At 59.8% G+C, this 27,473-nt stretch overlaps 2 protein-coding genes across 6 annotated transcripts in view; one reads left to right on the top strand and one right to left on the bottom strand.

The window, feature by feature from the left end:
- Positions 1-588: 588 nt before the first annotated feature.
- On the top strand, positions 589-27,011 carry SLC38A8 (solute carrier family 38 member 8). Of its 5 annotated transcripts, XR_004077707.2 has the most exons (11): positions 7,182-8,146; positions 8,761-8,862; positions 11,106-11,163; positions 15,034-15,148; positions 16,668-16,815; positions 17,180-17,388; positions 18,535-18,586; positions 22,199-22,351; positions 23,294-23,406; positions 24,023-24,130; positions 26,926-27,011. XR_004077707.2 is itself a non-coding variant. In XM_081806321.1 (10 exons), the coding sequence occupies exons 1-10, from the start codon at positions 779-781 to the stop codon at positions 20,902-20,904; spliced, it is 1,299 nt and encodes a 432-aa protein (XP_081662447.1). In that variant the 5' UTR covers positions 589-778; the 3' UTR covers positions 20,905-22,304. The 5 variants fall into 5 exon arrangements, 4 of the variants coding, with proteins under 4 accessions (XP_081662447.1, XP_081662445.1, XP_030890878.1 ...); XM_081806321.1 differs by lacking the exons at positions 23,294-23,406; positions 24,023-24,130; positions 26,926-27,011 and adding exons at positions 589-967; positions 4,427-4,625 and having other exon boundaries at positions 8,014-8,146; positions 20,811-22,304; XM_081806319.1 differs by lacking the exons at positions 23,294-23,406; positions 24,023-24,130 and adding an exon at positions 1,059-4,625 and having other exon boundaries at positions 8,014-8,146; positions 26,926-27,010.
- The window catches only part of NECAB2 (N-terminal EF-hand calcium binding protein 2), a 29,336-nt gene continuing 28,100 nt past the window's right edge, over positions 26,238-27,473 (bottom strand). The window contains exons 12-13 of the mRNA XM_081806318.1: positions 26,955-27,046; positions 26,238-26,729 (exon numbers count right to left, since the gene is read on the bottom strand). Of these exons, the coding sequence (XP_081662444.1) occupies positions 26,701-26,729; positions 26,955-27,046 (121 nt within the window). The 3' untranslated portion in view covers positions 26,238-26,700. The remainder of the gene's footprint in view (positions 26,730-26,954; positions 27,047-27,473) is intronic.

Here is a 27,473-nt window from a genome sequence, read left to right on the forward strand (position 1 = left end):
TGGACACAGCTCCGAGCTCTCTCCAGGCCCGCTTTCTCAGACTGGGGTCTGTGGTGAGAGGAGGTGCAGGCCTGCCCCTTGAGCTCTCCCAGCTGCGCCCCCTCCGACCTTCAGGCCGCCAGGAAAGCCCCGCCTCCTGGGAGGGGCCTTCACCCGGGTGGGGGAGGGGAGGGAGTCTTAAGACCCCTCCTCAGGCTGGGAGTCTCAGAAGCCGCAAGCTCTTGGGATGGATGGCTCTGGCCTCTTGTCCTTGTCCCCTTAGGTGTGGGGATGTGACCCCAGTACATGTTTTCTAAGGCTCCCTTAATTCCTGATCGGTTTACCACCCCCTGGCAGAGCTAGAATTTTCCTTCTTCCAGCCGTGGGGCCCAGGAAATGCAGCTGAACCACCTGGAGCAAGCCTGAGCCCTGTCCCTGATGGCTGAGGATTGACTGGTCACCTTGAAGTGGTATTTGCGGGTAAAGGTGAGGGGCTGGGGTGGGCAGGGAGGAGTGGAGCCTGGCAGAGCAGGGTGAGGGGCTGGGGCCGCTCTCGGGCTTTCGTGGGAGGACCCGAGTGATGATAAAGGGTGGGCAGGTGAGGGCAGAAGGGCTGAGGACCAAGGCTGTGGGGCCAGCCAGGGAACGGGTCACCTAATGGGGCAGCACAAGGTAGACCGTGGCGTGGGGACATGGGGGCAGATGCGTTGCTCTGACTGGTTTGGGGAGCAGGACGCGTCCTAGCCGGGAAGGTGGTGTGAAGACTGCCCCTTTCCCCACCCTGCTGCTGCTTCTAGCCATGGAGGGGGGGACGGGCGGCCGCCCAGGCCTCCCAGAGAAGCCGGTCCCTGTGGCCGCCAGCCCTGCTCTGTCCTCGCTGGGCGCCGTCTTCATCCTCCTGAAATCCGCGCTGGGGGCCGGCCTGCTCAACTTCCCCTGGGCCTTCTGCAAGGCGGGCGGGGTGGCCCCCGCATTCCTGGTGGAGCTGGTAAGCCCCTGCGGAGCATTTGGGGGGGTCTCCAGGGGAGGGATCCAGGCGGGATCCTTGGAATGGTTTCTGGGGTGCTGCCCGTCGTAGAAACCAACACCTTAGAGATTGGCTTTTGGGTCCTCTCCGCTGCTTGGGGAGGGGGTCAGCCCGCTGCAGCCCCCAGCTGAGAATACCCCTAGGCTGCCGAGGGTGGGGAGGTGAAGGCCGAGCAGAAGCCCGGTGCTCGAGGGCACCTGCAGCGAGTGAACCTGGCAGGTGGCTGGGAAGGCGCCATCACCTGGCCAGTTGGCCGCTCTCACCTGCTGGTTGCAGCTCCATGATGAAAGTCGGACCCTGCGCGCAGTCAGATCACGTGTAAGGTGCTGCGAGCCCCTCACACCCACAGGCCGCCGTGCTGGGCCCTCTGCCGAGTCACAGACGTCCAGCCCGAATTCCCTCCCCGCGGAGCCCGGGGCTGAACATCCGTCACAGAGAAGGGCCGCTAATTAGCACAGCTTCGTTTTATTTGCAAGGATTCTTTGCCCCCCGAGCTGATAGCAACCGCTGAGTATTGTGGTGAGCTCTTCTGCAGACATTATCTTAAGTGCTTTTTTCTGGCAGCTAGCTGATAATGGCCTCGGGGACTTTGATGTCCTTTTGGAAAGTGCTCGGTCCTGCCCTGTGTAGGGTGACTAACCCGTGCCACCCCCAGCGGTGGTCGAGGGCCTGTTCTGGGGGGGCCCTGGCTACGACCGTGCAGTCTCTGTCCTCCTGAAGCTCCTCCTACCGGGGGACACAGGTAAGATACAAGAAGGCAAAGAAGATCCTTTGGGGCGGTGGTCGTGCTCGAAGGGTCCTGTGACAGAGGGTGGGACGATGCAGCACGCAGTGGTCAGAGAAGGCCTCCCTGAGGAGGTGGCCTTGAGCTGAGCCCCAGCAGAAACAAGAGCTTGTCCAGGTGCCTGTGAGGGGGGGGAAACCCGCTGCGTTTGGACGTGTGACGACTTCAGAACGACGAGGAAGAGGCCTGATGTCCGGCCACAGAGTGAACGATGAAGCAGGTGGTCAGCCATGGACGTGGCCAGTGCCCTGTGTGAGGCAGGGGCATGGGGTCCCCCTCTTCACGCTCTGTGCCGTCCCCCGGGCGCCTTGCTGAGGTGGAGGTGTTGATTCAGCAGGGTTGGGGGGGCGCTGAGGTCCTGCGTCTTTGAGGAGCTTCCAGGGGACAGGGCTGCTGCCGGCGTGACTCACACTTTGTGTAGGATGGTCTAAAGATTCCTGCCCTGAGCAGACCTGAGTAGAGGGGATGCCAAACATGAATAAACGTAAGCGCCCAACCAGGAAAGGAATGAGGCTGGTGATCGACAGCCCCCATCCCTGTCCCCAGCCAGCGACCTCCCCCACTTCTGGCCAGTGAGCCCATGTCTCCCTTCACAAGCATGTAAACACCCCACTGCTTAGAGGTCACTGGTGCGAGGCTGTAGGTCTCTAATGACCTGGTTAGCACTGGAGGTTTTGTGAAATTTAATGAACCTGGACTTCCTTTGGAGCCTCTGGGAGGCGGGCCCAGGCGTGGGGTAGGTGTTGTGCTGTCCTGCATGGATGGCTCAGGGCATGGGCAGAGGGCGTTCACAGGCAGAGGCTCCGTCTGACCCCGCCACCCCTTTCCTTTTGTCCACAAATACCTCCTGAGTGCCGGCCACGTGCTGGGCATGTTTCTGGGGCTAAATGATACGCAGAACAGACACAGTCCTGGCCTTCATGGGGCTTAGAGTCTGGTGGGTAAAGAAGCCTGAGAACCCCAGGAGACGTGGACACTTGTAAATATCTGTGTCCTCAGGCTGCCGGACTGACCACAGGACCACAAACGGGACGTTTAAAACAACTTCCTTCTCAGGGTCCCAGAGACCAGAAGTCTAGATCCGGTGTGGGCAGGGCCGCAGTCCCTCTGGAGGCTCGAGGGGAGGGTCCTTCCTGCCTCCTTCAGCTCTGGATGGGCACATGTCCTTTGGCACATGGCCAAATCCCTCCAATCTCTGCCCCACCGTCCTATGGCCTTCTCTTCTAGGAGATCCCTCGTCCATGGATTTAGGGACCATTTGGACCATCCAGAAGGACCTCATCTCAAGATGCTTAATTATACTTGCAAAGACCCCTTTTCCCTTAATTATATCTACATGATTTACATCTGCAGAGACTAGCTGCCAAGTCACACCAGCTACAGGCAGAAATGTGCCCAAGAGAAGTGTGGCTCTGTGAGAGCCTGAAACGGAGGGCTTAGCCACCTCGGGGTGGCCTGTCAGGAGACTTTCTGGAGTAGGTGAACTTGGAGAGGATGGGGAAGAGTAGGAGTCCTCCAGGTGAGGGGACGTGCTGGAGGCAGAGAGGGGTCCAGGCACAGGGATGGCCTGGACAGAGACCTCGTGGCTGGACAGACCGTGGGTGTTCCTTGTGGTTCTGAGGTTTCAAGTTCGTTTTGGGAGTCCTGTGCTTGTCCAGTGGCATCAACTGGGTCTGAAGACGGACACTCCAGCTTCCCCAGGCGTCTTGGCTGTGTCTCCCAACTCCTGCATTGCTCTCTTCCACGGGATCGTGGAGACCCAGTCCAGCTTGGGGACAGGTAGCCGTCGATCCTGAAAAGGCTCCGGAGCATTTAACCATGGAGCGAGTGGGGCTTTCGTGCATCGCTGGGGGAGGGGGTCCAGCGGCACAACCACTGTGGAAAGCAGTCTGGCAAATTGTTGCAATGTTAGACCTACACCCCCTCTGTGATCCAGCAATTCTAGATGTGTGTCCAGGAGAATGAAAGATGCATCCTCCAAATGACTTATTCTGGAATGCTCAGCACTTCCCCAGTAGCCTAGGAGGAAGAACCACCCCGATGTCTGTCATCAGGGGCATGGATAAACCAACTGTGGTTCATTCCAGGAGATGGAATGGCACTCAGAAAAATAGGGATAAAGGGCTGGTGCCCCCAGCGTGGCTGGGCCTCACACACGTTATTCCGGGTGTGAGAAGAGGTTTCCTGTGGAGACAGAACAGGGGCAGAATGAGATGGGAAGGGGCTAGAGAAAGCTTTGGGGTATGGTGGTGTGTTCTGTCTGGATGCACGTGGGTGGCACACATGGATTTGTTGTCCTCTTCCGATGATACGTACTCCTAATGCGCAACCCGTGGAATTTTAGGAGAGGGATTTAGACTCTCAGCGTTTCCGATGCCTCTTTTGTCCAACTGGAGCAGGAAGGTATGAGTCCCAGATGCATAGACTTACAGCCTAAGAGGCCTTGACCATCGCTTGCTCTGTAGCTCTGGGCTCAGGGCAGGGGAGGGCCTGGTGGCACGTTGGGGAGAGGCCCCTGGCCGGCACGTGGCCTCTGCGGGTGACAGGTCTGGTGGAGAGGGTATCAGACTCCAAGGGGCAGCGGGCTCGGGTGTTGAGCTGGGGATGCACACTGGCCCCATGGTCCCGCCCCGCAGGTTTCCTTGGTCTTCCTCATCAGCGGGCTGGTCATCCTGGGCTACGCGGCCTCTGTTAGCGGTCAGGCCACCTACCAGGGCGTGGTTGGAGGGCTGTGCGGCCCCACCATTGGGAAGCTGTGTGAGGCCTGCTTCATTGTCAACCTGCTCATGATCTCCGTGGCCTTCCTCAGGGTGATTGGGGACCAGCTGGAGAAGCGTAAGTACTGGCGTTGGAGTCGGGGGGTGGGGGGTCCTGGTTGATGAGCGGGATGTGGGTGCTGGGCAGGGCCCTGGGGGGGCAGCAGAGGCTAAGGCCACCCCTAAGCTCCTTACTCGTGGCAGAGGGAGACCCAGAGTAGTAATTATGGGCACGCTGAGGGTCACGGAGGGAGAGGGGCTGTGGTAGATGTCTCGTGCGGACGACCCCATGCACGGAGCAGGGGCAGCCCCTAAGAAGAGAGAGACAGTAACACCCTGAATTCGGGGACCTCCATGACCGAGGACAGACCCCCTTGGCTTCTCGGCCCCCATCGACCGTTTCCCTGCAAGCTGTGGGTTAGCTGCGTCTCCCCCACATTGATAGGTTCTCTCTTCCTTTTTGTTCCGCTCAACATATTTGCTAGTTTTTGCTGTGATTTCTTTCTTGACCCATGGGAGGTTTAGACTTGTGTGGTTCAGTTTCCAGTTCCTTGGGAGTTTTTTGCGTCTCCTCTTGGCTTCTGCCTTCGTTTATGCCACAGTCGGAAAACACTGCTCGTAGTTTCGGTCTTGGGCGTTGGAAGCTTGTGCTGGGCCCCGATGAGGTCCAGCTTGGTGGGCACTCCATGTGCTCTTAAGGGGTGTGCGTTCTGCTGTCGGGCGCTGTGTCTGAGAACTCCACACGGCTCGAGGAGGTCCATGGCTTTGATTGGATCCTCCATAGCCTCGCCGGTTTGTTTTCTTCAGATCTAGTTTTTCTGTCAGTTCCTGAAAGAGAGGTGTTCCTCCCCCCGAATCATTGTGGATTCGTCTGTTTGCCCTTTTAAAGATTTCATTTATTTTTATTTAGAGATAGCGTGAGTCGGGGGAGAGGCAGAGACAGGAGAGAGGGAATCTCAAGCTTCGATGGGGGGCTTCATCTCACAACCGTGAGATCATGACCTGAGCTGAAATCAGGAGTCGGACGCGTACTGGACTGAGCCACCCAAGTCCCCTATTTGCCCTTTTAATTCTGTCCATTTTTGCCTCCTGGTGTTTGAAGTTCTGTTATCAGGCTCACGCCCATGAATTGTTCCTATATTATCATGAACTGTCCCTTTTTTTGGTCTCTGATAATAGTTGGCCATTAAATGGACCTTAGCTATGAATGTAGCCACGCCAGCCTCCTTAAGATAAGTGTTTGCCGGGGTGCCTGGGTGGCTCAGTCGTTAAGCGTCTGCCTTTGGCTCAGGTCATGATCCCAGGGTCCTGGGATCGAGCCCCGCATCGGGCTCCCTGCTCAGCGGGAAGCCTCCTCCTTCCTCTCCCACTCCCCCTGCTTGTGTTCCCTCTCTCGCTGTCTCTCTCTGTCTTCAAATAAATAAAATTAAAAAAAAAAAATAGGAAGATGAGTGTTTGCCCGCTTCTCTCTCCTCCCAGCTCTTTCACAGTGAGCCTAACTGTGCTTTGGGAGTTCTGGATGCATTTCCTGCAGACAGCATGTGGTTGGGTCTTGCTTTTTTTATCATCTTGACGCTGTCCAATTTTAACTGGAGTGTTGAGATTTTTTTAATTGGAACGTAACTATCGATATGGTTGGATTTCGGTCTCCCACTTTGCCATTTTGTGTGTTCTGCCACTTGAGCCAAAGATGAGCAGGTCCCTGATCCTGGGATATTGAAACGCATGGATTCCATGTCTTGGGAGGTACTCAGCCCAGAAAGAAGGGAGGTTGGTAAATGGGCACAAAAGCGCCCTGCCTGCTAGAGGTACGTCGAGGCACATCTGATTTCACCTCTGTTGGTCCGGTGTGGTGCCCATTGAGAAGGATTCAGAGGCTGCACTCAGGCCCAGGAGTAGGGCAGCCGGATTAGTGCACTAATGAGGATAGAGGCCACCCCGGCCTGGGCAGATTGACTGGGGTCGAGAGAGCATTGCTTGTGTGTTGGTGGTTAGGTATTTGGGGATGGGTCTCGCTGTAGGCAAGCCCAGGCTTCTTGGGAGGGGGCTGAATAGAGCTTGGGGGTGTCGTTGCGTGCATTGGATACAAATGACGGTAAGTGACGTGTGCTGAAAGACCTGGAGGAATGTTCTAGAAAATGAGGGCTCAGGAGCCCAGCTGTCAGAGCTGCGTTCCTGGCTGAGGAGTTCCAGGTGTGTGAATGGGGCTTGGGCCCCTTCCCAGGCCATGTGGCCTCTGGCATGGCCATGGCATCTGTGGCTTGGAATGCCTGCTTCACTCTCTCGCCTGGTGCCTGTGTGAGCGACCTCAAGGTGGGAGTCTGCCCTTAGAGTGGTTCAGTGCAAACAAGCTGTTCTGAGAAGCCATTCGTTTCTTGGCGTGGCGGGCTTTATTGAGCTTTTGGTGGAGCACGAAGAAGGGTTACAGTGCAGCAGAGCAAGCAGCCCCAAGTGGGCCAGAACCACCTCTCAGTGCCCATCCTCCAGCCCCTTCCAGCCTCAGGCCATCTTGCTGTCCCCACCCCCACCCGCTGCAGTCCCCACCATTGCCGTCCCCTCCCCCATCCATCTTGCCTCTTCTGTCAACTTCAAATTCTCCATCTTACTGTGGCGGGATGAAGAAATGGTCCCAGGTTCTTCGGTGTTCCCTCCACTGAGAGGTTGGTGGGCGACGGGGTGGGGTGGGGGGGAGTCTGTGTCCCGCCCCCTTGAATCAGAGTGGGCTCCCAGGCACCTCAGCCCAGTAGAATATGGCCAGTGTGACATGGTGCCAGTTACAGGCCTAGCCTTTAAGAGGACAGGTGGTTTCCACCGGGATCTCGGGGAGCCCCCAGCTGCCCCAGCCTAGCCTGCAGGGAGGGCCCAGTGGAGCCCACGTGTCCCCACCAGGTACCCAGCGTGGAGCCATCGAGGATCGTCCAGCCCAGCCCTCTGGTCAGCCAGGTGCCCGCAGCCTACCCACATGCAGCCGACCTGGGCAGCTCAGCCCTGCCCTAATTCTCCTCCAGTCCCTAGCGAGCGAGAAAGTGGTCGCTCTGGGCCACCGTTTGACTTGGTCTCCCGGTTCCAGCCCCGGAATGCCACTCCAGGCCCCCACCCTGCACACCCACCGGGCTCCTGAGCAAACCAAAACATGTTTACAAGAACTTGAGGGCCGAGGTGCCTTAAGGGCAGGCAGTTTTGTCTTTTCTTGTTGCTGGATCCCAGCACTTAGCACAGTGTCTGTCTGGCAGAAGCGCAGTGAGTGGCTGGGAATGAATTTGTGCAGCAGGCTTCCTCCCCCCGTGGTGGCATGTGATGGGGTCCCTGTCCCATCCCTTTAGGCTCAAAGGCTGACTTAGTGCCCGGGGCCAACCCTGCCCAGACGTGGGGCAGGGAGCGCCGTGGCCAGAGCCCCGTGGCCGGAGCCATGGCCAGGGCAGAGGCCGTGCAGTGTTCTCAGTGGGCCCTGTCCCCCTGCCCTCCAGTGTGTGACGTCCTGCTGCCCAGCGCCCTGCAGCCCTGGTATGCCGAGCAGCGCTTCACCCTGCCCCTGCTCTCTGCACTGGTCATCCTGCCCCTGTCTGCCCCGCGGGAGATCGGGTTCCAGAAATACACGAGGTACGGGCCTGCAGATGCTTCCTGGCTGGCAGGGCGGTGGCTCCGCCTAGGGCCCCCACCTCTGCCGGTGTCTGCCTGGAGTTAGGGGAGCGGCCAGCCCCTGTCCCCCCATTTGGACAAGAGAAAAAAGCTGGAAAAGCGTACAAGTAATACACATGCATGATGGGAAACCGATGAACAAGAACACTACCTCTACGGACGTGACTTGCTGCTGAGCTTTTGTTCTTTAATAAGTACAGACATCTTATGCACACACAGGCACGGAGAGACCCCAAACACTTCTTTTTTCACTTTACAGTCTGAGGCTTTACGTATAGTCCTGAAAAAATAGAGTCGGGCAGAAGTATTCATCCGGGTTTGCGACCTGCCTTCCCCGTTGTGCGTGATGATAGACATTTCACTTCGGAAGTAGAACAGAGGAGCAGAGATCTTCCCCCGTCCCCATTGCACAGACAAGGAAATCGAGGCTCAGAGCAGTGAGAACTTTGGCCAACACCTTGCCAGTGTGGGCAGAGCTGGGACTCAGACCCCACTGTGTGCGGTGGCCCAGGCTCTAGCCGGCGGGGCTGGCGGCCACCCCACGGAGGCCCCTAACACCGCACCCCGTCTCTCAGCATCCTAGGCACCCTGGCCGCCTGCTACCTGGCTCTGGTCATCGTGGTCCAGTACTACGTCGGGCCCCAAGGCCTCGTTCGTGAGACCCGCCCTGCAGTGAGGTGAGTTTGCGGGGGTGGCTCCTCATGGCTCCCAGGGGTGCTGCACGGGGATCCTTGGAGGAGGGACACTCCTCCTCCTGTGGTTTGCACAGAGTCCCGGCACCTCCCTGGGAAATCCTTCCTGGCTCTGATACAGCAGAGCCCTGCGAAGTGACCTGTCCTCCTTCAGGATGGACTCCGGCGAGTAAGGGCCAGGGACAGAAGGAGGGACACACACGCACTAAACACCATGCCAGCCTGGGGTGCCTAGGCTGTTGCAGACCTCCCCCACTGCACGGAGCCAGCAAAGTTGGCCAGCAAGGCCCGGGTGCCTGGCCACAGGGAACGGGAATGCGTGGAGGCTGGTGTGGCCCGACCGGCCTGAGCAAGGCCAAGACCGGGGGTCGGGTGGGGTGGGGGTGTCCTCTGGGGATGCTGCGCTGCAGTGAGGACTTCGGTTCTGCTGGGAAGCCCCTGCAGGATTTTGAGCCCAGCAGGGCTTAGAATCCGATCCGCTCATGGCAGGACCAGGGCCATGGGCACGTGACCAGGCTAGTCACCACGGCCCTGTGCCCAGAAGGATCCTGCACCTGGTTTACCCTTCTGCTGTTGCCATCCTGAAGTCCTCAGTTGAACAAGAGGCTAGCATGTTCATTTTGCATCAGACTCCACAAATGATGTGGCCCCTCCTGGTCCACGGATTGGAAGGGGAACGTCAGGAAGAGAAGAGGCCAGGGCGACTCTGAGCTTTGGGCTTGAGCACCGGGAGGGGTGCTGTTTCCTGGGGTGGGTAAGACATGAGCAGGTGGCTGGGGGAGGAAGTCATGTGGGGACGTGTTAAGTTGGAGGCGGCTCGGAGACCTATAATGAAGACGTCAGGTGGCCGGTTGGACCTGCGTGTCTGGGGGTCGGAGAGAGGGGTCTGGACTGGAGAGAGAAACGTGGTTGGTATTGGCCAGAGGTGGCATTTAGGGCTGCCAGGCTGAGACCTGCCCCTGAGCCGGTGGCACGCAGTCCAGGACCAGGAGGTCAGGGACAGGAGGCGGAGCCTTTGGAAGGAAAGCGAGAAGGCAAAGCAGGAGGATGGGTTCGCCTCCTGGGGCTGCTGTGACAAATGGCCCCAAACTGGGTGGCTGAGCTGAGCAGAAGTGCCTCTCAGTGGGGTCTGCAAGTCCAGAGGCCAAGTGTGGCAGGGCCCTGCTCCCTCTAGCACCTCTAGGGGGAGGTTCCTTCCCGCCCCTTGCAGCTTCTGGTGGCCCTGGCCATCCTTGGCCTCCCTCGGCACATGGGCGCCTCCCTCCCGTCTCTGGCTCTGTCCTCACGGGACCTTCTCCCCTTGTCTCTGTTTCTTCTTCCTGTAAGGACACCAGTCGGATGAGCATCCACCCCGCTCGTGTGACCTTATCTAAACTTAACAAATTATATGTATCCATTTCCAAATAAGTCTTTGTTCCGAGGTTCCCAGGGGATGTAAATTTGGGGGGATGTCATTCAACCCAGGATAGAGGAGGATAGAAGGTGTGCCTCGGAAGTCAATGAACAAAATTTCAAGAAGGCTGGGGTGATTGCTGCCCGATGCTGCTCCTGGGTCACGTGGGACTGAGCCCTGGCATTGGATTTGGCTGTGGGTGATGGGACGAGCTCCACTGGGGCAGGAGAAGGGGGTGAGGGCCCAGGGGGATTGGGTCCAGGGGAAAGGGAGAGAGGCAGGGAAGAGCATTCTCTGAGGAGGGGAGGGGAGGAATGGGCAGGAGTTGACGGGGGACCAAGGCCTGCAGGTGCTGCTCATGCCTCTATGTCCGCCAAGGTGCCGGGGGCTGGGCCCCAGAGCTCCTTATCAAAGGAAGCTGGGGGGCCCCTGTCTGGGAGGGCTGGACCTAAAGGTTCTGCTCTGTGCACACCTCTGTCCTCTCAGCGTGGATGGTGGTCAAGCTGTCCTTGCAGTGCTGGATTCCAGGGGTGCTGCCTGCGTCCCCGCCCCTAACCTCAGTGGGAACAGGCCGGCTTGGCAGGAAGTTGGGACTTCCTTCTAACCACATCCTGTCGAGTTCTGCCTGTGCAGAGAGTGTCAAGTGAACAAATGTCGGTGCAGATACATCTAGGAGGTGTAGCATTTAACATGCCTCGTTTTCCTGGGGATTAGGAACCTGTCTCCTAGTCAGGCTTAGGCACATTTTGCTGGTATCGTTGAAAACTCCTCTTCAAGTGGAGTCTGTTTTGAGTTGCCCTTTTTGTGATAAACACCTGTTCGTGTCTCTTTGCAGAGCCACCTCCTGGACATCCGTATTTAGTGTCTTCCCGACCATCTGCTTTGGATTCCAGGTAATGTCCGCGGGTGTGTGGAGGTGTGTGGTGTTTCAGGCTGTGGTGGTGACGTCCTGCTCCCTGGGGAGAGTGTGGCCCCCTGTCAGGAAAGAAGTTTAAGGACTCGCCGTAGGAGGAGACAGGCTGTCTCCTGGAGACTGTGCATGTCGGTGGGCATCTGGGCTCAGTGAGGTATGAATTGTCGTTGAACTCGGGAACCTGGCCCCCCACCAACACCAACAGCACATTTGTTGGGTGTGGGGATCCGGAATTTGTTCCGTCCTCTGCAGAATTCTCACAGGACTGTCACCATGGCTGGAGACCTAGAGCCACCTGCTTTCTAGAGAACACCTTACACACATGCCCCAGGCACCTTCGAGAGGAAAGATCCTGCCTCAGGAGGCTTGCTTGGGGGGAGGGCTGGAAGGCGTCCTGGTAGCCGAGTGGCGGGGCACACGGGGCATAGACAGAATTTCTGACCAGGTGTCATGGAGTGAGGATGGCTTTTGTGTGTGGAATCCCGCAGAGGGCCTAGCGTAAGGTAGGGTAGCCCTGCATGGGGCAGGTTCAGAGACCGCTTTTTCGAAGCACTGACGCCTAAAAGGAACCTTGAAGAATGTGTGGGAGGCGGGCAGCTCGAGAGGACAGCCACGAGGACGCCTGGTGAGCCCAGGAGGGCAGAGGGCCTCAGGCTTGGTGGGAGAGCGGCAGGGGGCGAGCCAGGTGCCCGAGGGGTGCGGTTGAGGGCATGGGTCCTGCTCCCTGCCTTCTGGTCCCTCTCAGGGTCTTCTGATCTCTCAGCAGGTGGCAGCTGACTCCATTCGTTCGGTGTTTATTTTAGGAAAGATGTGCCTCCCTCCTAAAAACAGCCACCTACCCAGCATACCACCACCACCAAAACAGCCCCAATGTAAAATCTTAGGCCTGGACCCCCTGCCCTTGAGAATGACAGCAGTGCCTCGTGGCCTGATGTTTCTCCTTGCTTCTCTCTCAACTAGCTTCTGCTTCTCTTCTTCATCTTGCATTTTCTTTGAGAACCATGTTTGACAAAAAAAAAAAAAAATCTTGGAACATTTCCATTTATCTTCCTTAAAAATCCTTTGATAGATCGCTTCTGGGGCTTAGCAAGGCGCTTGCAGGAATTTCTCACATTTCTTGTGCACCCAATATTTTGAAAGATCTAAAGCGATGATTTTGCTGTCAGCGGTTTGTCTGGACGTGGTTTGCATCCCTCCCTCCTGTGCCCAGACACCATATGGTGCGGCAGGCTCACGCTGCGGGGGCGGCCTTCCAGATGCTTACGAGAGGTGCCCCCCTCACCTTTGCCTCGGCTCCCTCAACCAGTTCTCCTAGCAACCGGGGCCTGGGCTACCGTTTCCAGGGACACGGGATGCAGCGATGGGGAGCTGGGAGATGATGTGAATTGCAGGGGCATGGGGGTGCGGGTGGGAGTGGGGGTGAGGCTCAGGCCCAGGCAGGGCTGCCAGGATCTGGGCCGGGAGCTTCTGGGACCTGGGGGTGGAGGAGAGCAGCTGTAAGTGAGGATGGTAGGGGGTAGAGTGAGAGGGCAGAGAGGCGGGACGGCGGGGGGCAGGAAGGGGAGGTTGCCTGTTGTCCTCAGGAGCTCTGACCTGGTCATACAGCTCCCCTCCTCTACACTGAGCAATGGGGCTCCGCGTCTGGCCTGCACAGAGTCCCGAGGGCCCGTGGAGGGGCAGAGGACGGCTGCAGGCTCTGCTCCCGGCCTCCTTGGAGTGTCTCGCTGGACGGATCGAGCGCGGCTTGTGAATCCATTCCTCGGCAGGTGGATGTGTGGCCGCTTTCTGCTTCTGAGCGGCTGCACGCTCCTCTGCCTGGCCTTCTGACCCCAGGAGAGCAGAGGGCCAGCAGCGGCCCACCCCCACCCTACACACTGTCTCAGCCGAGCAGCCCCGCCCTTGGGAGACGACCTTCAGTCCCCTGTGTGGGACCAGGAGGAACAGGGCCCAGGAGTCTGGGGACAAACTGGAAGGAGGGCTGGGCAGCCTCCTGCCACCGCCAAGCATCTTCTCATGGTCGCTGTGCTCGGCTGCTCCTCTAGGCACAGAGCTGCGGCCCTGAGGCCCCCCGCCCCCCGCCGCCACGTGGCATCCTGTGTGGTTCTGCAGAGCCCGTGGGCTTGGGGCTGGCATGGACCTGGGAGCAGGGACAGGGAGACGGAAGGTGTGTTAGGGTGGCTCCCTGTCACGGGCACTGGGCCATCCTGGGAAGCATGTGGGATGTACCTCAGAAATGCAATAGGAGTACAGGAGGTGGGAGCATAGGTCCTCTGGGTTCCCCTGGTGGAGGTTCCCTGCGAGGCCCCACTGCCTGGCTGAGCCAGCCTGCAGCCAGCGGGCTCCTGCAAGGTCAGGGAGGCCCAGGGCAGACAGCCTAAGATGCACAGGGGAAGGTGTGCGTGAGCTCACCCTGGGCTGGACCCAGTGTGTGTCCCCTCCCGCCCCTCCCGCCCCTCCCGCCCCTCCCGCATGTGTGCTGCAGGAGGGTGGGGACTGTGTCCCGCTTGTTTGTGTGGCATCCCAGACTGGCACGAGGGGGACTGTTCAGCATTTGAGTGCTGGTGAGCTGGGGCTGGGCTAGGGGAGGCCTCTTGGTTGCTGGGTGGGTTAAGGGGTGGGTAAATGAGTCACCCCAGAGCATTCTCCAGCTGTGCACCAGGCTCCACGGATGGCCTGAGCTCAGAGGCGTAAGTGAGCCAGATGTGGTTCTGGCCATCAGGTAGCCGACAGATGCGGAACAAGCAAACCCCAGTGTACTCACGGGGCGGGGGGTGGGGGAGACACAGGGAGGAAATTGGTCCTCCTAGGGAGAGCTTTCTGGAAGGATGGGTAGGAGCTGGCCAGACCAAGAGAGAATCCCAGGTAGATGACCCAGCACAAGCAAAGGCCCTGAGGCAGCAAGGAGGAACGGAGGTGAACTGAGCCCAGTGGGTAAGGGGAGCGTCCCCCCTAGGAGCCTGGAGCGTGGGCAGGGGGACGAGATTGGCGTGTTTGGTTTTGATCAGAAGTGAGTAGAGAGGCTGACGTGTGGGAGGAACCCGGTCCCAGGAGCCTGTGACGGTCCTGGAGGCCATGGCAGGGGGCGTGGTGGGGTGGTGGGGGCAGGGACATGGAGATAAAGCAGTGCCTCTCAACCCTGAATGCAAGTCAGGGTCTCTTGGGCTGCTCGTGAAATGCCACTGCTCAGGACCTGCCCCAACTAAACAAACACCCTGATGTTGGCTACAGGTGGTTTGTATTTAAATCTTCTCATGATGTAACAGAGTTCCTGTGAAGTGTATCAGTTGCTGGTACGTCTGCTCCCGCGTAACCCTCAGCCCAGTCAGGATCTAGAACATTGCCGATAGCCCCGAAAGCTCCCTTGTGACCTTTCCCATTCACTAGCACCCTCCACCCACAGTTCCTTTTGTTCCTGTAAGTGGTGGTTCTCAGCTAGGAGCAGTTCTGTCCCCCAGAGCCCATTTGGCACCGTCCAGAGACCTTTCTGGTGGTGAGAACTGGGGGTTATTCCCGGCATCCAGCGAGTCGAGGCCAGGGACTCTGCCCAGCATCCTGCAGTGCACAGGACCGCCCCCACCTGTCCGCGTGCTGCCGTCGAGAACCTCCTGGCACGTTTAGCTTGTAAATTGAACTGCACATCCACGGAAACGTGTTTTCTCCTCGGGTGCAGTGTTAAAGCTGTGAGGCTCTCCCGCGTGTGGGCGTAAGGTTGTGTTCCTCCTTTGGTGCTGTGTAATATTCCACGTGTGAATCTCTGCCGGGTTCCGTACACCTTCGACTCTGGGCGGGCGTTGGGGGGGCTTTCCCTCCTGCCGGCCCCGTCCCCCTGAGCTCCGCCCCTGCCTTCCAGTGTCATGAAGCTGCCGTGTCCATCTACTGCAGTATGCACAACCAGAGCCTCTCCCACTGGGCCCTGGTCTCCGTGCTGTCCCTGCTGGCCTGCTGCCTCATCTACTCGCTGACCGGTAAGGCCCGCCGGGGTACCGCAGAGCTGGCTTGGGGGCGCAGGAGAGCCCGAGTGACGTGTGCTTCTGGAGTCCTTCCTGTGAGCTCCGCTGTGCCGTGCCAGGAGCAGGCCCAGCAGTGTGGGAGCCTTGGCTCATTTAACCCGAACCCCCTAGGGAAGTCCCCATTTCCTAGACAAGGGGCCGGAGGGTCAGAGGCTTTCCACGGCTTGTCCAGGGTCTCCCGACTAGACGTGCAGAGCTGAGACCCAGACCTGGGCCCGGCTGTCCCCAAAGGCCCTGCTCTTACACGCTGCCCCCAGCCCCGTCCCCTGCTGGCGTACAGGACCGTAATGGGGGTCATCTTCGTGTTACAGCTGGGGAGCAGCGTACAAAATGCTTTTGTGGATTTGACGGATTTGGGTGCTCGCAGACCTGTAGGCAGAAGGGTCTCCAAAGGTGATAGAAGTGTGGCTCAGAGAGGGCTGTGACATGCCCAGGGTCACACAGCACACCCCAGGTCTCCGGTTCAGGCAGACTTTTGGCCGGCTGTGTTCCTCCAGCCCCGGGGCCCTTTCTTCCATCCAGCTTTGGAGCCCCTGACTTGGGAAGCCCGTGGGCAGCCGCAAATGTCTCGGGCTCCTCGGAGCATCGTGGTCATCTGGGAAGCTTGCCGGATAACCCTTCCCCAGCAGGGTGGCGTGGTTATTGTCAGTCTGTGTCCCTGGGTCGGAGGTCCATGACCTGGAGATGGAGAGTCACCTCCAGGGCCAGCAGGTTTGTGGGACCTTCTGGAAAGGGCCCAGAGAGAAGCCAAAACGAGGCACAGCTCTCGGCAGGGGATGAACAGTGTCGGGACAGGGCAGGTGACCAGGATGCCGAGGGGGTGGGGGTGTGGGGGAGGGCCCTGGTGCCCTGGTGCCCTGGTCCTGCCATCACTAGCTGCATGATTCTGGCAACGGTTGATGCCCTGGGTCAGGAAAACGGGTGCTTGGGCAGGAGTGGGACGTACCGGGCATGAGGGGTCGTTGCGGTTCTGAGCGGCGGCTGCTTCCGCGAGCGGGCCCCTCACACCGGCACTGGGAGGTGAAAAAAGGAGAAGCAGCAGTTTGGCCAGCAGGAATTTTGAGTCAGAGGGGCAGGGTATCGTGTTGGCTGAGGATAGGAAAGCCTTGAGAAACTGCAGAACAGAGAAGCCTTCTAGAACCTTCTGTCTGCTCCCAGGGAGAACTTTCGGGGTGGTAAGAGCTGGGTGCTGTCAGTGTGTCCGAGCGGAGGGAGCGGGGATGTGACCTGTAAAAATACTGTGTGTGTGTGTAGTGGACACACGAGGTTACGTTAGCGTCAGGCGTGCGGCGCAGGGGGTGGGCTCCTATGTTAGGCCGTGCTCGCGGCAAGTGTGGCCGCCGTCCGTGTCCCCGCTGTGCTAGTAGAGTGCTGTTGACCGCACGCCCCGTGCTGTGCCTTCCATCCCGTCTCTGCCGCCGGCACAGCGTCTTCCTAATCCTCACTCTGGGCTTCCACCCTCTTGGCCTCCCAGGGGTTTATGGCTTCCTGACCTTCGGGACAGACGTTTCTGCCGATATCCTGATGTCCTACCCGGGCAACGACGTGGTCATCATCGTGGCCCGGGCTCTCTTCGGGGTCTCCATCGTGACCGTCTACCCCATCGCACTCTTCCTGGGGAGGTGAGGCCCGGCCCACAGGGGCTCCGCTCGGCGCGGGACAGTGCCCTCTGTTAGGGTTCGGGCCACGCCAGGCACCACGCGGGCTCGTGTGTTGGGGAAGATCTCTGTAGAGAACATGGAGGGGGGAGCTGAGGTGGTTTGCCCAGAGTGGCCCAGCTCGTGAGGGTCAGGACCGGAGCCTGGCTCCCCAGCCCACCCAGGACTGCACCCCGCGTGGCTCCTCTCTGTCGGCGGCCTGCAGTCCTTGGGGGAACGGCGCCTGGCGAGGAACCGGGGCCCTGCTGGGTGTGCAGGGCAATCGCGAGGGGGGCCCGGTGGGGGGCGGGCGCGGGGCTGGAGCCGCCTGCGCTGGTGTGGCCTCCAGGTCTGTGATGCAGGATTTCTGGAGGAGGAGCTGCTGCTGGGCAGGTGGGCTCACGGCCCTGGCGGAGCCCTCAGGGCCGTGGGTCCGGGGGCTGCTGACCGTGCTGTGGGTAGCCGTGACGCTGGCCCTGGCCCTGTTCCTGCCCGACCTCAGCGAGATCATCGGCATCATCGGGGGCATCAGTTCCTTCTTCATCTTCATCTTCCCAGGTGAGGCACCTGCTCCACTCTGCTGGAGCTTAAGGGTCTGGAGGTGGGGGAGCCCCGCAGAGGTAGGATGGCGCCCAGCCCTGTTCACCGAGCCGGACACGGGCTGGGGACTGCGTACACCGTGCGGGAAACGTCTCCGCGGCTGGCAGATGCACCTGCTGGGAGTGTCGTCGTCCCATCCTGCCGGTGAGAAGACTGAGGCCCAGAGGCCTCTCGGGAGGCACAGCGGGGCTGCGTTACCCTCGACGTTGCCCACTCTCCCCTTGCTTCCACTCACTGTGGGATTTCCTCTTATGTTGTAAAAATGTTTTCCAGTTAGACGATATTCACCCGCGAACATCATCTTACCTCGTTCCCTGACCTGGGAGGCAAACGCGGTTTCTTACAAAACCTTCCCGGTGTGAGCGAGTGAAGTTCCAGTCAAGGCGGCCTGAGGGTTATCCCGGCCTGGGCAGCCCGGGGAGAGCCTTCCCAGAGAAGCAGACGTGCCAGGCACCTACTGGTGCTCAGGGCAGGAACCCCAGATCCCTGTACCTCTGGCTCTGGGAAGTGCTTTCGGATGTGAGGGCCGTGGTCACATGGCCACCTCCCTCAGCCCCTCCAGGTCTGCTGGCCTCCCTCGTGCTTACTTGGGAGTCCGAGACATCCCGTCCGTCGGGTTCAGTGCCCTTGTCCTGGGGGTGCCCTTTAGCTCCAGCCATTTTCCACTTTCTGCGAACGATCAGCCAAGCTGGGTTCAGTGGGGGAGAAGCCATGGGAGCTTCAGGCAGAACTGGCTTCAGATCCCAGGAGAATTCTTAGAAGAAAAATTAGCCTAGCAGCTGCCTACCGGTGTCTGGCCCAGAGTCCGGTCCTTGACGAGTCATCCCAGAGAGCCTGGCACGGAGGACGGGCTGTCCCTGCCGTCTGAAAGAGAGGCTCAGAGGGGCCAGGGTGTGAGGGGGATGCTGAGCTGGGGCCCCAAGGCCGGACCCTCTGCCAGCTCGCTGTGCCGGGAGCAGAGGGAGCCCGGGGGGCCTCGCTGGGCACAGGCCTTGCTGGCCTCCTGGGTCCCTGGGGATGGCTAGGTGCCGACTGAGCTCTCGAGTTCAGGGTTGCTCTGGGTTCGCCTGTCCACAGCTGCAGCGGCCCCGTGTCTCTTTGCAGGTCTGTGCCTCGTTCATGCTGCCAGCGTCGAGCCCATGGCTCCGAACGTCAAGTAAGTGTGCTGAAACAAGGGTGGCAGCGTGGGCACTGGAGGGGCTCCGAGCGAGCAGAACGGGAACGTGGCAGGGCCTGTGGAGATCCCATTGTCCTGCGGAGGAGAAAACGGCCGGCCACACAATGTGGGCCTTACCCACACAATGAGCGGGCGTCTGCGCCAGGAGCCAAACCCCGGCCCGCGACGCTGGGGCCCGCGAGCTAGCAGTCTGTGCACGGCCCTCGCTCCCACCCAGAGGGTGATCGTCCGTGCTGGGAGCTGTCTGTGGGCTCGGGGGGTCCCAGCCATGCATGCTTCCCCATCCTGCACTCCGACCCTGGGCAGCACGGGGCACAGCTGGTCCTGTTGCATGGAACCCTGCCTTCTGGGGGCCATGTGGGCATTAGGGTAGCACGTTCCCTCAGCAAGGTAGTAGGCCCTGTCTGGACACCTGCCGGGCCTCGGCCAGCTCCCTGTGATCCTGGGCTATCCAGCCTGCGGACGAGGGGACAGAAACTTCCCCATGGGCGCATGGCAGGTCAGGACAGAGCTGGGACTCCAGCCTGGCTGGCCTGGCTCGGGCCTCACGCTTGCCTCCTCCCTGCTCCCCGTGGTGGGGGTAGACAAGAGAATTTGGGATATCCCTTTTTCCAGCAGAAGGCCGTCCTTCTCCAGCGTGGCCTGTGATAGGACTGGAGCCTGTCCTTTGCCTTTGAGGGGCCCAGGCCGTCCCCTCGGAGAAAGGGAATGTGCATGGCTGAAGCACCATACCTCGGCCAGAGCCTGGGTGGCCCTCGTGCCCGTCCCACAGGCGTGAGGACAGGCCGAGGCTTGCAGACAGATGCCGTGTTAGGTTTGCTGGGGGCGCACACCGCAACAGGAATCTGTTCTCTCCCAGCTTGGGAGGCCCGGCCAGGCCCCCTCGGAAGGCTCTAGAGCCTGCTCTGTTCCTTGCCATCTCCTGCCATCACTTGGTGGCTCCACGTGTCCCTGGCTTGTGGCTGCATCACCCCAGTCTCTGCCTCCAGCTTCACATGGCCTGTGTGTCTCTGCCTTAAATCTCCCTGTGCCTCTTTCTCATAAGGACACCTGTCATGGTGTTGAAGGCCCAGTCCCAATCCAGGATGATCTGCTTTCCAGATTTTGAACTTCATCACATCTGCAAAGACCCTATTTCCAAATAAGGTCATGTTCACAGGTTCGGGGTGGACGTGAATTTTGGGGACCAGCGTTCAGCCTAGGGCAGGTGCTCTTAAGTTACAGCAGCCGTGGGCTTGGGTCCCACCTGCAGGCCGGTGTCTCTGTCTCCCCTTGCCTCCAGCCCCCTCAAGCCCAGGTTCGGTTTTCCTGAAGCAGCCAGCTAGGATTTGTCCCCTTCTGGGTGGAGAAGAGCTTTTCTGGATGTCTCTGAACCTGAGTTGGGCTGGGGGCTGGCCCCGATTGTCTGGGGCCCCTACATGGCTCTTTCCCTCAGTGGTCTTTGAGGTCCTGCTGCTGCTCTTTTGGGCCTTGGTCCAAGCTCACAGCAGTTTTTACTGGTGGGCTTTGAAGATATTTTTAATCCTGGCGCTGCTTAGGGCCTTCTGATCCCTCAGAGCTGGTCGAGGAGCCTGCAGGCCCCGGGCACGTTGACACACTCTCCCTGCTTCCAGTGACTCTGCTTTGCTAAACAGTCTTTCCGAGACAGCGGGTCCGGGGGCCTTTGTTAATCCGGCCAGAAAAGGTCTCTGGCAGCCCTGCCATTCGTGGGAATCCTGTTTCCTTGTCCACACGGTGTCGGCCGGTACATCATGAAGCTCGCAGACGTGTCCTGGTGGCTTCCGTGGCCGACCACCTCTGCCTCCCGTGCCCTCGTGCCCCACCCACTGTCCCGATCAAGGGTGACTTTGGGCTTTCTTCTCCTTCCTCATTTTCCGGGGGGGGCTTCATCCCTCCTCCCCTTGCTCCCAAAGGGAAAGGAATGACCAGGTGTCTCCCTCCCCCATTTCTTTGGCTTTGATAAAAGGCTAGGGAGGAATGGAGTCATCAGTTAACAGTTGCAGTGTGGGGCTTTAACTGCCTGGGGCCATTATCCCCTGTTGCCTTGGAAACCCATCCCTACAGGTGAGGGAGGATACTGCGGATTTTTTTCCACTTCGGTCACTCCGCTGGCTTCCCGTGATGGGCTTTCTGCCATGTGCTTGGCTTGTCTGCACAGAGGTCCAGAGAAGGGTGTGTTGATGTGTGTGTGTTGACCTGGCAGGTGCTGCTTGGAAGTGTGGGGAGTGGTCTCCGTGCTTGTGGGCACCTTCATCTTCGGGCAGAGCACGGTGGCCACGGTCTTGGAACTCTTCTGAGCGGGAGGGGGTCGGCCCGGCCTCCACACGGCGCCGGTGTGGCTGCCCCCGTGTCCAGCTGCGACCCGTGTCCTTTCATCATAAAGATGCTGCGGAAACGGACCCGTCCTGTCTTCTAAGGCTGCTCATTTGGGCTTGTGCGGGTTCGGGGGGTTTCAGGTGCAGTGCTGAGGAGGGTGTATTGGCGTCCTGGGGCTCCCCTAACAGAAGGCCACACGCTGGGGGGCTTCAAACACAGTCCCGGAGGGGGGGGTCTGAGATTGAGGCGTGGCCAAGACCGTGCTCCCTCTGAAGGCTCTGGGCGAGGGCCCTCCCGCCGCCTCCAGCCCCTGGTGTTGCTGGCCACCCTTGGTATTTCTTGGCCTGTAGACACACCCCTCCAGCTCAGCCTCCTGCCCCCACATGGCTGGCTGCTCTGTGTGTCCGTCCAGATTTCCCTCCTCTTACGAGGACACCAGTCATTGGATCATGACCACCTTAGTCCAGGATGACCTCCCCTTAACTGAGGGACTGCTAAGATCCTCTTTTCAGATGAGGTCACAGTCACAGGTTCCAGGAGGTGGGCCTTCAACTTAATATCTCCAGGGGATACAGTTCATACCACAAGCAGGGGCTGAGGCCCAGGGAGCTCTGCTTTGGCCCACACTCCGATGGGAGGGCCCCAGGGAGAGCCCCCCATTCCCTTCCGGCTGGACCTGAAGAGCCTGGGGGCCCAGTGGGCTGTTGGCTCTGTACTTTCTTCCCGACCCCAGCCAATCCTGGGGTGAGGGGTGACACCTGCAGCTGAGGGTGAGGGGACCGGGGCTCGGCCCTGGGGCCAGGGTAGGGGAAAGGAGGCGGCGGGGAGAGGGTGGGGGGAGAGGCAGCCAGGGGCCCAGCTGCTCCTTCGTGCTGTGCTTGCTGGCACTGACCCTGCATGGGGCCTGGGGTGTTCTGGATGCCGCTGGATCCGGGCCACCCTTCCTCTGCCTTGGGACGTCCACTGGAAGCCAGCGGTGCCAGAGCCGGGAGGGGCCGACGTGCGAGGACAGCTCCCTCAGGGTAGGTGCTGGCCAGGGCCCTGTCGGTCCTGTGTTGAGCAATGCGTGCCTGCCCGTGTGGGACGAGCGGTGATACAGCTGGGGTTTGGGGGCTTTTTTTTATTCCAGCCTATCCAGTTGCATTGATTTTTTTTGAGATGTAATTCACATACCATGAAGTTCAACCTCGCGAAGTGCCCGGTGCGCTGGGTGTTGATGGCCAGAGTGCTACTGCCGTCGCCAACATCTGACTCTGGTGTATTTTGTGCCCCCAGAGAAAGCTGCGCCCATCAGCAGCCCCTGCCCCGGCCCCGGGAACTAGGAGTCCGCCGTCTCTGCGGATCGGCTGCTTCCGGACACTCCGTACGAACGGCCTTCGTGTCTGGCTCCTTCGACTTCGCATGTTTTCAGATTCGTCCGTTTTACAGGTGAGGCACTGAGGCTCAGACAAGTCCAGGATACCCGTCCTGTGAGGTACAGAGCCAGGGTCGGGATGGATTTGGGGTTAAATTCCATTGTCCATTTTCTTTCTAGCACATGTTCCAAGTGGCCAAGGGGATGGGACCTGGTCTGCCCAACCCCAGGGACAGGGATGGCCCCTCTGCCCTCCTCCGTCCTGGCTGCGGGTGTAGACTCTGACCCAGTGAAGCGGGCACAGGAGTCTCCTCCAAGTGCCCTCTGGCCAGCCCCACACCTTGTGTCTGGTGGTCACAGCGTCCCCCCGGGCAAGGGCCTCAGAGCCGGGCCCGGGGCTGCGGCAGAACTGCCCCTCGGCGGCGGCCAGTGGAGTCCTTGATCACGTATGCCGCACGCTTCGGACGAGTGGTGCCGGGCCGGCCGGGAAGGCGGGGGCCGGGCTAGGGCCGCTCACGGAGTCCCGGGGAAGAGCCGAGTGTGGCGGGGAAGGCTGGGGCCCTTGAAGGGCGCACTGTGGGAGTTGGCTTTGGGGTCAGACTCGTGCTGTTGAGCACAGGTTCTGCCACTTTCTATCTCAGTATCGGGGGAGTTGATGAAGTGCTTCTGGGAATCTGTTTCCCCACCAAACGGAGCAGGCTTATTGCGTATGATGCCAGGAGGGCTCACCGTGAGAATTAAAGGTGATAATGTGTCTCCCGCAGCAGTGTGGGGGTGGGGGCTGCTGAGCAATGGTAGCTTTATGTCCAGAAAACCTAGGTTGAGATGAGGTGAACACCGAGCTTCCCGGCCGCCAAGGGAAAAGGGAAAGAAGATGCTAGGGCCCATCCAAAAACAGGAAGGCACATCAGGGAGGAAGTGGACTGGCACTCCATGCTGAGGGAAGAGGGTGGGGCCCCTGAAGGGGCGATGCACATCTCCCTGGGGACAGTCATTTTTATCTTGATCTGTGTCAGGGACAGGATGGGGTCCTCCTAGGATGGAGTGTCACCTCAACCGTCACCATGCAGCACGTACGGCAGAGAACTGCAGGCCGGGGTGTTGCCCTCTGATGTCTCAGCCGGCGGAGGTATGAGCTGACTCAGGGTTGTCCTCCTCCCACACTAAGTGACCCCGTCAGGTTCCTGCCGGCAGGTGGCAGGAAGGGCTGAAGCGGTGTCCTCAAGGTCAAGGTGGCATTTGGGCTCTGGGCGTGGGCTCTGCCCGTCCCTAGCAGCGGTACAGCCTGGGCTAGCCCCCGCAAGCCTCCCTCCTGCTAGTGTCAGCCTCGGCGTCCTTCCTCGGGTAGGTCAGCAGCCACTGCCTCCTTTCTGCCTTGTGGCCCTGTTTGCGTCCTCCTCGCTCTCCTCTAAGACCGAGCAAAGGACGGCCCCTCTGCCCCCCACAGGTTAGCAGCGAGCGTGAGCTGAGACCTACCTGTACCACCACCGGCACAGAGGCTGGCCTGTCCCGGGTCCCGGGCCACGGTCACCCCTGTGCGTGAGGGTGGAGACCCACGTCTCAATCCTGCAGATGTGGCCAAGTGATAGTGTGTCACAGTGATTAGTTCTGCTGTGAGGGCGAGGGCTGCCGGGTGCTCTGGGCGGGACCTTTCCCCTGGCTCAGGTGCTCCCCCGGTAGCTGGGCAGGGACACCAGCCCCCGGCGCTGCCGGTCCCCTGAGCAGCTCTGCCCCCCCCCCCCCAGGCTTGCCTCCGCACGCTCGCCGCGGGAGGTTTGGGTTTTGAGCTGGATATGCGGCAAGAACGTGGATCGGCCGCTGAACGCAAGTGGTGAACTTCTTGATCTGGGCGGGTGAGCTGATTGAGATTTTTGGGGGGTGGGCGGTCGTTGAGGTGAACTTTAACACAAAAGTAACCATTTTAAGGTGTACGATTCCGGTATCTCAGTGTTGTGTAACCACCTCTGCCTATGTCCAGAACACTTCCGTCCCCCAACAAGCAACCCCAGCCCCCTTAGCAGTCACTCCCTACTCCCTCGTAGCCCAGCCCCGCAACCACTGATCTGCTTCCCGCTTCTGTAGACGTCACTATTCTAGACGGTTCATGGGGATGGGATCACACGCTAGATCCCTTCAGGGCTGGTCACTTTCACATGGCATCGTGTTTTCACTCCCTGGTGTGGCCAGAGCCCACGTCGTCTCATCATCCACTGACGGCCATCGGCGTTTATACACGAGTATTTGCTCGCCTGCGGCTCTTCCGTTCTTTTGGGCATAGCATAGACCTAGCAATGGGCTCCTAGGGTGACTCCGTCTTTAACTGAGGAACCCGATTGAGGTCTTAATGTCCCATCCTGGAGCTGTTCCCACATGGGGGTGCTGTGTGGCACAAGACTGGGGGTGGGTAGCTCTGGGTTGGGGTGTAAGTGGTGCCCTTAGCTTGCTGTGTGACCTCTGGTGAGTTGCTTGCTCTGTTTACGCCCCCCCCGGGGGAACCTGCCAGTCACAGGATGGCAGCGTTGAGGGAGATGGTGTATGCGTGCCTGGCAGAGAAGTGTAAATTCAGTGGGAGCTCTGATACCTTTTAGGGTTGAAATTTGTTCTCCTCGGAGCCTGTTCCCACCCACTCAGAATCCACTGAGGCTCTAAGAGCTCAAGCTGCGATCAGCAGAGAGCCTACAACATGGGCGGGGGAGCTCGGGCCAGCGGGTAAGATGTAGGGCGGAAGTGTAACACACCCAGCTCGTGGGGTTCCTCATTTACACCCCAAAGAGCCTCAGCCCCCTAAGAATCTTTGTAAGACCACGGAGCCAACTGGAGCAGCCCCCGCTTTGGGGGTGCTTGTGGATGCTGTGGGCAGGACCCTGTGACGTGCCACTCTTGTGAGCCAGGCAGTCCTGGTCTTCAAGGAAGGGTCTTCTCCCTGCTTTACAGATGAGAAAATGGGGGCTCAGAGAAGCTGGCTGCTGGGGCATGCATCTGGGAGGTGCAGAGCTGGGATCCGACCCTGGTTTTTACACTTTCTGCAAGCCCATGTTGTAGGTCACTGGTGTTTCGTGAAGGGCCAGCATCCAACCCTGCCAGGAGGTGGCAGGACAGCTGTCCTCTCGTTCCCATGTCACAGGCTGGCTGCTCCGGGTGCATCTGCGGCCCCAGGGCTCCCACCAGGTCCCACCGACCCACTGTTGCCCTGGTTTAGGACCTTTCTGTCCCCCCTCCATCCTGCCTGCAGACGGGGAGCCAGAGTGCTCTTTCCTGGTCCGTTGAGATTTCTGTGTCTGACCTCTCTGGTGCTAAGACACAGAAACAGAGCAGGCAAGTTAGAGAGGTTCCAGAACAGGACTTGAAATGTCTTGTTGGCATAGCTCACTTACAGGTGTGTAGTGAAGGATCCACTGTGCCCAGAGCAGTCTGGCCTTGGCCCTGGGCTCCCAGGAGGTGACCTCTAGGAACCTTGGACTGTCCTGACCTCAAACCTCTGTGTTTACCTGGGGTCTCTGACCAGGAGGTTTCAGCTTGACCTCCAGAGGGGCTGGAGGCTAGGTCAGCCCGGCGTAGGGCTGGCCCCCGGTGGAAGCCGAGGCTCTGGAGAGCAGTACTCCATGCACGTGGTCATGCCTCCGTGCCGGGAGAAAGGGGGCAGTTGTAGGCTCTGGGCCTGCTCTCTGCCACCCCTGCACAGCTTCCCTTTGCTGTTGCCGTAATTCGTAGCTGAGTGAAAGGGTGCCGCGGAGTTCAGGGAGTTACTGAGCCACAGGGGAACTCTTGGGGACTCCCAGAACTTTGGAACGGGCAAGACCGTGTCTGTTAAAATACATACCTCAGCTTTATCAGCTCCGTTTTCCAGATAAGGAAACAGGCCAAGGTTTCATGGCCACTAAGGGGGCCCCATGCACCGAGACCGCTTTGTTCCTCTAGCGGCCCTGCACTAGAAAATTCGAAAGAAAAACACAGCACGCGGCCGTTCCCAACCAGGGTTTATTGGTGCCTGACTGCCAAGCAGGGCACGGGCTACGTGGGCTCTACGGTCCTGTGCAGCGGGGCCCAGGCCGTGGGTGGGCACTACAGGGTCTCGGCTCCTACCAGGGAGAGGAATGGCCCCCAGGCCCATGAGGCAGTGGCCCGGGGAGGGGCCGGTCTGCTGGGGGTGGGGGGGGGGAGGGAGGAGAGGGTCATGCGTGGCCACTGGGCTGGGGAGGGAGGGTGCTGGTTACAGGAGGCTTCCCTGTGCATTCTGTGTCTCGGATGCTGCTCTGCCTTGAGGAGTGGGGGGGTCGGGGCAAGGGCAGGGGCTGCTCCTTCACATCACACAGGGAAAATACATTCTTGTCTGGAAGTATATTGAAAAGACAGGTTGTATACCAAAGTTTCTAGAAAAGAGGGGACAGAGTGGCAGGTTGATCCAAAGGCCTCCGGGAGGTGGTCAGGCATGGCCCACAGTACACCAAGCAGCTGGTGGCGGGGGAGAGACAGGAAACAGGAGGGGGTTGGGAAGGGCAGCCCCCGCCCACACTGGGGGCCCACAGCCCTGGTGCTGGAGGCTCTGCCCCACTCTCGGCTCGAGGTTGCAGGGCTACCTTGTATCGTGGGCCCTATCCCCTCTCAGGGGCTCGCCTAACTCTTACACCCTTGGTCTCCCCGCTTCTAGGACCCTCTGCACACCCCACTTCCGTCTACCTGGCACCAAGATCCTGGAGAGGGCCTCTGGCTGACTCAGCGTGTCCACCTTCACGTGCCGGAACGCCTTGCACACGGGACCCTGCAGGTGCCTGCAAGCCAGGGGAACGGGGAGGGGTGTGCTCTGGGGGTTGGGGGAGCCTCCAGCGCAGGCGCAGGGGGGTCCTGGCTCTGCCCAGGATGGGAGGCCTAATCCCTTGTTCGCCATGCTCGGCGCCTCGAGCCAGAGGGTAAAGATACAGAGGCCAGGCCTCAGGGAGGGGCAGGCTGAGGGGGCAGGGGACAGCCCGGCTCTTGCCTCCCATAGAGTGTTCTTAATCAGAGAACTTTCTGGAGTTTTAGCCCGGTTTTCAAGTGGGAACAGCCTTACCCTCGGCTCCCAGGGCACGACCTGGGTTCAGAGCCCAGCTGGTGGGGGGGGGGGTCTCTCGAGGCATAGAAATGTGCCCCCCATGGCATTTAGGGCCCCTGGCGGCCCAGTGAGGCGCTCATTATTACCCTGCCCTCCCAGCTCTCCAG

The sequence above is a fragment of the Leptonychotes weddellii genome, chromosome 16 (genome assembly GCF_054177405.1).
Source record: "Leptonychotes weddellii isolate Sample4059 chromosome 16, ASM5417740v2, whole genome shotgun sequence".
In the NCBI taxonomy this organism is placed as follows: Eukaryota; Metazoa; Chordata; class Mammalia; order Carnivora; family Phocidae; genus Leptonychotes; species Leptonychotes weddellii.

Coding starts and splice junctions, on each gene's coding strand:
- SLC38A8 (XM_081806321.1), top strand. CDS start 779: ATGGAGGGGGGGACGGGCGGCCGCCCAGGCCTCCCAGAGAAGCCGGTC. Junction 968..4,426: donor CCGCATTCCTGGTGGAGCTG/GTAAGCCCCTGC, acceptor CCCGCCCCGCAG/GTTTCCTTGGTCTTCCTCAT. Junction 8,147..8,760: donor GGGTTCCAGAAATACACGAG/GTACGGGCCTGC, acceptor CCCGTCTCTCAG/CATCCTAGGCACCCTGGCCG.